Raw genomic sequence first — 9190 nt, 5'->3', positions numbered from 1 at the left:
AAGGGTTAAAAAAAATAAATAAATGCTCAAACTGTACTAAATGCTTGGTATGATTTCTTGTATCACTCAGTGGTGCAGTTCAGCACTAACATTGGCGGGCTAACAGCTCTGAGCCTCAGGGTTTATTGTACTGCAACATATAAACAATAAAAAAAACAACCATGAAAAACAACATGAGGATCCTATATCATGTAAGGCAATTATCCTAAATTAAAAAAAAAAATTTAAGTTGTGTTGTGTTTTATTAGGTTTGCAATCATCCCTTTTGGTTATAAAATTGTTATGCTCACCAGGCCATGTAGCAGGTAAGTTGGGCTCCCAGCTCCACCTCTTTTATTTCTCATTTTAAATGTTCCATTGCTTGAATTCAAGTTCCAATTCATTTTGTCTCTTTTTGTGTTTGTATTTATGCTGCTTTGCCAGGTTTCCCTTGAAAAAGAGATTTAAGAAGAAAAAAAACAAGAATACACACACCAAACACTGCCCCGTTCTAACCTCACAAGCCTCAGACCTCAAATGATCATCAACTTGAACACAAATTATCATTGGGAGAAACAGTATTCATCATTAACAACCCTATAGAGGCTGAAAATATACATATTATACATTTGTTTTCTTTATTCCTTTGAAATTTCAACCATATGGGTGCCCTAATATTTAAATTACTTGGCCGTTAAAACATTTTTGTTCTAGTAGCCTATACATTTAAAACAAAAAATATCAATCATACAATAAACAAGCTTTTTTATAACTACATTTATTTCATATAACCCCAACCCCAAAACTGTGTTGGTTTATACACAATCATATTGAAATTACTTTCAATCTGTGATGGTGCATGTGTTCATACATACAAATATATACAGCTAAAGAGGAGGATATTTGAAAAGTGTGACTTGTGCAGGATGTGTTGTTATTAGGTGACTGATACTGATACCTATGACTTTAAATTAATTGCTGGTTACTGCTTTTATTCTCCCGTTTTTATGCTTTTATCTGTCTTTTATATTGATGCTTTTACCCTGTAGCACTTTGAGATGTGTTTTAATGTAAAGTGTGTTATACATGAAATGTATTATTATTATTATTATTATTATTATTATTATTATTATTATTATAACATTAAGCATATGGTTTCATTCTACAGATCTTATACTGAGTCCATTTTAACTTTTTGTTTGATTTCATTCTATGGGAACCTTACAATACAAAACAAAAGTCATCTGTCCAATATTGTTACAGAGGCCAGCTAGATAATTGTCATACAGCAGCTCTCTCTCTCATAAACACATTTGACAGACAAGTTTAGCAGAAGGCACAATCAGTCTTGTCAAGCTCTGACCACCGACTCTTGGAGGAATTCATTCCTCTTCCCTCTGGGCGGAGATAGGCAAAAACAGACAGTTACAAATTTTCTTTTGTCCCTTGTGCAATTAAAGCTTTTTTTTTTTTTTTTTTTTTTTTTTATCTTGCACAACTCTTGAATGCACAGTTTTTATTAGTGTCACTTTGAGCTTTCTCAGTGACACTTTTAGAAGTCACATTTCCAGACAATTACAAGTGATTTTATTTGTACTTTTAAGTGATGAGATTTTTCTTAATCAATCTGTTGGTTGTGTGCTGCTAAAATGTTTCATGCCTTGTCTATCGTGTTTTTTAAAAAACAAAATGTTTTGTGGTTGGTTTTTGTACCGCCAACTGCAGATCAAATTTCCACTTGAGAGACAATAAAGAACTCTTAACTCTGAACTCTAAACAATGTTCTTAAGAGGGGCATCTTTCCCCATCTTGCCCTCCCGTTTTTACACAATCACATACATTAAAAACTGTAAACACACACATAAAGTGACATTGAAATGATATTTAATGTTAATCAGACACAATAAATCATATTGACAGAAGCCTTAAACCAACAGTGAAGTGTTTCTGAAGTAAACCCACCAGATGTGCACTGGTAAAAAACTGATCACGAGAGTGACACTGATCAAAGATATCAGGCTATGTCATTTCTGCTCCTTCAAATTACATTACAGTGTGCAGTGACATGTCAATTAACTAACTGATTGTGTCTTATAATTCCCAGTGTAGACATACATTTCCCTTTCACTTATCAACATCTGTATGGAGAGTAAACTTGAACAAATGTAGCAGGTGTAAGGCATTATCAGAAATCAGAAAATAGGAACAGGGTTTATTGCCACAATAAATTACACTTACGTGGAATTTTGCCTTGGTGATTGGTGCATACATAAACTAACAAACATATTAAACATTAATATGAAACATAAACATTGAACTACAGATTTAAAATGTCTTGATACATGTGACATTAAGTAATTTACCGTTCAGAACAAAAAGTGATATTTAGGTCATGCACTGAGTTCACCTCATATGGAGATAATTATGGAGCTCTTCGCCCGCTTCCCTCCTCTGTACAGCACTGTGCAGCTTAAAGGCATGTTGGAGTCAGTGCTTTGAGGGACAAAGGTCAGGGTTGACTCTGTTTCCCACTGCCATGTATTCAGCTTCTTTGATCGGCTAGAGACGCTTCCAGGATGGCTCCAGGAGAATCGAGGGAGAATCGTTGGGCAGGAGTGAGTCACAGAGCAGGAGGCAGTTACTTTATCATATACTCTCACAGACATAGATGGAGGCTCTGGGTTGCCTAGGGAGTTGAAATATAATACCAACATGACTCATAACACAATGATACAAATATTAATAACAAAGAATGTTCATTTCTTTCCTTAAAAATGATTAAAATAATCTATGATACTCACTTTTAACATCAATGGTCACTGTGTTTGGGTAGGAGAAGCTTTTGTATTGTGGCATTTCAATCCTGAAGTAGAAAGGGCCAACATCAGTCGGCCTGACAGCATCCAGCATCATGGTGCAGTTGCGTCCCTGCAGTTTTCCTAAAAACTGGGTTCGTTTTTTGTACTCTTCAGTCAGTTTCCATTTGGGGATATTGGTTGAGACGATAGTTTTCCCTTTCATCCAGAATCCTTTCCACCTGTTCAGGATCCGCTTTGATATGGGCTTGGGGTAAGTGTAGATGCAGGGAATAACCACACAGGAGCCCTGCAGGACAGGAATATTTGTCGGCATGTTTGCTATCCATTTGCTGGCAGATTGGGACTGGACATCATGGATCACTGAAAACAAGAGAGAATATGGATGTATCTTTATGTGTAAGATGAAGTATTTTATGCAAGTTCATTTTAATTTAGACTCACCATTTAACAGCAGAAAGGAAAACCACAACTTCAGCTCCATCACTGGCAAGAAAAAGAAATTTAAAGTGTACAAAGCATAAAGGCAATGAATAACTTCTTAAACTGTACTGTGTGTCTGTTGGTGTAGTTTTGCACACATACCAATTATTTACTCACCTCTGAATCCTTTTAACGTCTGTTTGAATATGCCTTCACTAGCTGCTTGTGAGATTTGTGCAGTGTCTTTGGATGTCATATTTATAGTCTATATTCACTCTTTAAAATTGAAATTGTTACTAAATGTTTTACAAAGCGTTGAGCTCATAATGGGGGTCAGTGTTTAAACAGCTACAGCAGAAGCCTAGTAGATGGATGTTGTTGCAATATGTGATTATTTTCTTGTTGTTTGTCCTCTGTTTAACGTGTTCTGTTACTTTTTTCACCAATAAATGAATACAGAAAGAAATTCCGGAGAACACAATGTTCCCGTAATGCTGCAGTTTGTCTCATTGAAGATGATAAAAACACGAGATAAAAAGATGAGTCAACAAAGGACTGTTGTTGTTTTAAAGGCCATCACATGCTGTTACAGACATTTTTTATTCTTAAGGCCCTTGAGTCTACTAATGATGTCCAACCCAGTGTGTAATATAGAAAACTTGTGAGGAGTTTATAGATGAGTTACAAAATGTATTTATATATTACCACATGTAAAATTAGCTTATCATTCTGTGTTTTTGAGGGAAACACCAAAGTTAACCACATTTCCTTTTGAGGAAATCAACTCTGTGGAAATTTCCATTTCTAAATTTCACAGATATGCTGTTCAGGCATATTTCCATGTCATGTCAGTCAAATGTGGGCACATCCTCACAGAGAAGAAATTACATAACATGGAAGCAGAAAAAAAGGAGACAGTGGCAACATTAGCAATTTTCAATAACATCCTCTTTATTTGTTTATCCAGTTCAATCAACATTTATTTATATAGCACTTTACAGCAACCAGCAGGTATCCAAAGTGCTTTACATCAGGAACCAAGAATAACAGTTGGCTGCTATTAGTTCAGTTTTATAGACCACAGTGCTGCAGAAGAAAAGTAGGCTATGTAGATCGCTGTGGACAAGCAATGACCTCCATGTATTGTTTGGTGCAGTCCTTACATTTAATGTCACACTACAAGTAATAACTTAATGTCTAAATAGAACTGAATCAGAAAAGAGAAGTTTCAGCTCCAGCACAGAAGTGAATTGGCAAACATGTTGAGAAAGACTAGAAAACGTAATGTGTCATTCCACTGAACCCAAAGTTTGTTGAAGTTGTACATAGAAGTTAACATGCATCGATTCCACACAAAAAACAAAACTCCAGTCAGGAGATGTTACAAACAACTTGATAAAACAGATGTGCTAAATGCTTGGTATCATTTCCTGCATCACTCAGTGGTGCAGTTCAGCACTAACATTGGCAGGCTAACAGCTCTGAGCCTCAGGGTTTATTGTACTGCAACATATAAACAATAAAAAAACAACCAGAGGATCCTATGTCATGTAAGGTAAAGCAATAGGCTTAGATTTAAAAACGTGTAGTATTTATGCTTGAAAAAGAGATTAAAAAAAACAAAAAAAATAAGACAAGAACGTCCATACCAGAAAATTCTGCAAAACCCCAGTGAGATGCAGCTCTTCTCCTATTTTTCATAATCCACATTTCCATATATATTGTCTGTGTGATCCATACTTTGAGCCATCTGACCTGGTATGGCCTGCAAAGACAGAAGTCTGGTTACATTGAAGGTATCCTGTGGAGTTTTAGATTTAGGCCATCTTCTTAGTATAATAAAACCCAACTGAGTGGGGGTATTGTACCTCAATGTTGATGTAGACAGGTTCATCAATGGCCTTCGGTTCAGAAAGTTTATTGTTGTCTTGTGTTATGCAAGATGCTTCTCTGAAAAGACAAAATAGACTTGTTCGGATTCTTATTCAAAGAAACAGGCGATCAGCCATGTGTCATTGTGTCTGCAATTCACATGCACATATCTAATGGAATCTTTTTTTTGTCTAGAGTCAAACGTCTTTATGAGTCTAGTAATAAACTTTGTTTCTTGTATTGCTCATGCATATAGACACTGAAACAACAGTATCCCAATTCTAATTTGATTTCCCAATCGTACCATAAAACAAACCTTTTGGCTTGGTTTGATGATGCTCGGCTAACATTTGCATAATATCCAGATTCCTCCCTGGTAAAAGATTGTGACCTGTGAAAATAGGTTAAAAGATATCAGCTTATCATCTATTTCTCATAAAGATTTTTTTTTACAAAACATGCCCATTTAAAGACCCCCTCCATGCATTTTACATGGAAGAAAAACACCTCTTTAAATTACATATATTCCTCCTTTTGCACATCAAACAATTGGCTTTCAAACAAATGAATGAAAAACACAAGGATCAGTCATGAAACAAACAAATTACAACCGAGCTAAAGTGAAGTTACCGTCTTTTTTTTATGCAAAAGACGATTGCAGCGACAACAATAATGATCAGAAGTGCAGCAACTGGAACAAAGATAGCCGTATACAGTGAAGCCTCCCTGGTCGTACCCATGGAGAAAACTGCCATGTCTGCTGTGAACAGGGATGTTTTCAATGAAGGAAAATTAATTACAGATGTTTACATATTAAATGTTAGTCTGAAACTGTCCTAAGAATCTAAATGTGTAAACTCACTTGTTGTTGCTTCAAAGGTGGGTAATGGTTCTGGTATAAAATTTAAAAAAAGAAGTTTACATTAGAATTCTATTTTACCCTAGTCTTTTGTTCTAACGAATGTAGAAATAATATTCAGCCAATTAGCAAATTGAGGAGTACAGAAACAAATTATATAACATGAATGAGATAATACAAACTGAGAGGATATACTGTACCTGGCTTAAGACTGATTGGTTTATCACCTGGCGCTGTGGGAGAAACATGTAAAGTATTATATAAATTTCCCTTTACTCAAACAAATGTGTGTGTGTGTATATATATATATATACATACATATGTGTATGTGTGTGTGTATGTGTGTATGTGTGTATTTATTTATTTATTTATCTATAAATGTTTCATTGAAATTCTTACCAGACACATAAATGGTGACAGTATCTGCCGTGAAACTGTAATTGTCCTTTGCAATAACTCTCACATAGATATTTGGCTCATACTCCGAGACGTTAAAGATCTTGAGGGTGCAGTCACCTTTGGCTTTATTTCCACTGAGTTTGGTCTTTCCTCTGTACTTCTCAAGCACAAATGTGTCATTTGGGTGAAAAACAAATGCATTTCGGTCTTTGTCAAAGGTATTAAAGGTATTTCTTTCCCCAAGCTTTTTCCAGTAAACTTGAACCTTTTCAGTGTGGTGTTTGGGTGGATAGGTAAAGGAACATGGTATGGTCACGTTTGAACCCAATGTTTCAGTAATGATTTTGTTGACACTAACATTCCAGTTTTGACCTGTGTTTAAAACCAAAACAGAATTCATATTTATTTAAGTGCATATGAGATTCATTCATGAGATAAAATTCAAAACACACAACAAGTTATTATGCCACCCACCTTTTGAATTAGAGACCAGGATAAATATGAGACTAAGATCAATCAGGCCTGGCAGCTTCATCTGATCCAAGAAAGACACTTTGAGGTTAACCGACATAATCCTGAACTCAGTTTTACAGCAATATCTATAACACCTGGGAGCCTACATGCTACAAAGTTCTAGAATTAAATTGCCTGTATTCTGCGTAAATGCAATACTCACTGTGAGAGGGACCCAGGAGAGGTTGTAGGGCTTCGTTGTGCTTTGTCAATGTTGTGAAATTGTTGGTTGTGTTTCATGTTTCCTTCAGTGTGAATTGACAAAAAAGGAAGTTTGGACAGAAAGGTGAAGAACAAAATTACTTTCTCATTGAGTTTGGGAGGAAATATTATACATGTATGCATCAAAAATCTTGAGGGAAAAAAACATGACAAGACTAATACAAATGGTGTACAGTGAATGTGTGAAGGGTAGAAACTATATTTACTTATATACAAGTATAAGTAAATATATATAGTTTATATATATAAATATATAAACTATATTTTTCACCAACAATTCTTTTTTACACTCAAAACAATAACTCAGACGGTGAAGATACTGAAAAAGTCTTACTGTCACATTAGCATAGCTTAATGAATTCAATCTAATTGGATGGGAATATACGTTGGAATATACGTTGTACTTGACGCACCACTACAAGACGACTCGACAGATTTGGCGGCATTCATTCGCGGCAAATCATTGCGGCTTGATGGCGGTAAGGTTAGCTTAGTAGTATGGGCGGCGATATGATTGAAAATGAAGAAAACGGAGATCATACATATTACATTTATTATTATTAGCACTCCATGTTCAAAGATTTACTAGCTGTTCTTATACGCTGCTGCCATCTAGTGGTTGTTAGTTGTAACTCTAAAAGTATGGGGGACTTCTTAAAGGGATATTTCACCGTTGGAAAGATGAATTGATTGATTATGATTTAAATCGGGTCACTTAAGTAGTAGAAATGTCACATTTTTTTTAAATTGGTGGCTTCTAGGCCAAGAAAAGGCAGAAATTGTGTTTTTGCCTCATGTGGATGAAAGACACCAAATCCCAGAATGCACTTGTTTCACTGCTTTAGCATATACTCCCAAGCCACGCCTACCATTTACAGACAGACAGTGAGACAGTCAACTCAACTTAAGTGTGTTTTATTGTCATTTCAAACATATACACGAAACAACGTTTCACCCTGGCTCAAGTGGTGTTACACATTTAAAATATATAAAAACGACATTATATAAAAACGACATATGAAACAGGCTACATTTAGTGCACACACATTATATGCTTCGTAAAGTTCAGCTAACACATAGCGCTACTAGCATTAGCGCTTGGTGGGCTATAAACACTGAGTATAAACACAGCCGTAAGTATGTAGTCCAGTTTGTCCACTGGCACACTCGTTCAACGTTCCCCGCTGATGATGTCCCTTCACCAGCCAGAGGCTTCGAGGAACACCGCTGGTCTCCATAGCAGGCGGGCGAAGCTTGCGTAGTGTGTCGAGTATTCCATCTGTAATAAAGTGTCCTGCATATTCTCCGATCTGTACCAATGTATCCCAGTGGTACAGATGTGCGGTAGTTTGAATGCACATAATTGTTCTAAAATTTCCTTCAGGATGAATATAAATCTATCTATCTATCTATCTATCTATCTATCTATCTAAAAGTTTTCTGCTGAGAAGCCAGCGAGGATTCAAGATGGCTGATACTCGTTTTGCCTCGGCAATCTTCAGAATCTTCCCCCTATGGGCAGGTTGAAAACATGCGGAAGAAGCTCCTACTACTGGCTGTAGTCCATTGCCTCTGGGCAAAAATGCCTCCGATGACGGAAAACGATGATTTTTGCGTCATCAGAGGCTTTTTTCAAAAATACTACCGTGTTTCTACTGATACAAAGCTTAATGCTAAATCGGTGAAGTATCCCTGAGCACACACACACATACATGTAGATTCCTTTAAATGTTAAGGGGAAGATTAAAAAAGAGAAACTGGATCTGTGAATTCTCACAGAATCACAATTGAATTCATATCTTACTACTTCTCAGCTTGCACCCTAGTAACATTTGTGTGGTCCAGGTAGCTTTGAATAAATAATGGTTGTCATTTGCAAGGCTACTTTTACTTTTATACTTTAAGTAAATTTACAAGCCTGCACTTTGTTACTTTTACTTGAGTAAAGAAGTTAAATCAGTACTTCTACTTTTACCAGAGTATTTTTAACACAAGTATCTCTACTTTTACTTGAGTAGGCTACGGGAAGTGAGTAGCCTACTTTTTCCATCTCTGGCTGAAGCAAAAGCTTATATGCCTAACATATGTTCTTGTCCTTTAAGTCTTT

At 36.0% G+C, this 9190-nt stretch overlaps 1 protein-coding gene across 3 annotated transcripts; it reads right to left on the bottom strand.

Annotated features, from left to right (window-relative positions):
* Nucleotides 1-4801: 4801 nt before the first annotated feature.
* LOC144519808 (uncharacterized) lies at nucleotides 4802-7130 on the bottom strand. Of its 3 annotated transcripts, XM_078253245.1 has the most exons (9): nucleotides 7025-7130; nucleotides 6823-6883; nucleotides 6349-6720; nucleotides 6150-6182; nucleotides 5953-5982; nucleotides 5721-5850; nucleotides 5407-5481; nucleotides 5087-5168; nucleotides 4802-4983 (listed from the first exon to the last, which is right to left on the bottom strand). In XM_078253245.1, exons 2-9 carry the CDS (start codon nucleotides 6881-6883, stop codon nucleotides 4909-4911), a joined length of 858 nt encoding a protein of 285 aa, XP_078109371.1. In that variant the 5' UTR covers nucleotides 7025-7130; the 3' UTR covers nucleotides 4802-4908. The 3 variants fall into 3 exon arrangements, with proteins under 3 accessions (XP_078109371.1, XP_078109369.1, XP_078109370.1); XM_078253243.1 differs by lacking the exon at nucleotides 7025-7130 and having other exon boundaries at nucleotides 6823-7018; XM_078253244.1 differs by lacking the exon at nucleotides 7025-7130 and having other exon boundaries at nucleotides 5721-5847; nucleotides 6823-7018.
* Nucleotides 7131-9190: the final 2060 nt, after the last annotated feature.

Source organism: Sander vitreus, chromosome 6 (assembly GCF_031162955.1).
Source record: "Sander vitreus isolate 19-12246 chromosome 6, sanVit1, whole genome shotgun sequence".
NCBI classification, from domain to species: domain Eukaryota; kingdom Metazoa; phylum Chordata; class Actinopteri; order Perciformes; family Percidae; genus Sander; species Sander vitreus.
This window is presented reverse-complemented; position numbering and strand designations above follow the sequence as displayed.

What these genes read in the sequence shown, in the direction of transcription:
- LOC144519808 (XM_078253243.1), bottom strand. Translation starts at nt 6,919, where the DNA reads ATGTCGGTTAACCTCAAAGTGTCTTTCTTGGATCAGATGAAGCTGCCA. An exon ending in CCTGGTCTCTAATTCAAAAG is followed by an intron (nt 6,721 to 6,822) that starts GTGGGTGGCATA and finishes TTTTAAACACAG; the next exon opens with GTCAAAACTGGAATGTTAGT. An exon ending in TTTTGCATAAAAAAAAGACG is followed by an intron (nt 5,482 to 5,720) that starts GTAACTTCACTT and finishes CTATTTTCACAG; the next exon opens with GTCACAATCTTTTACCAGGG.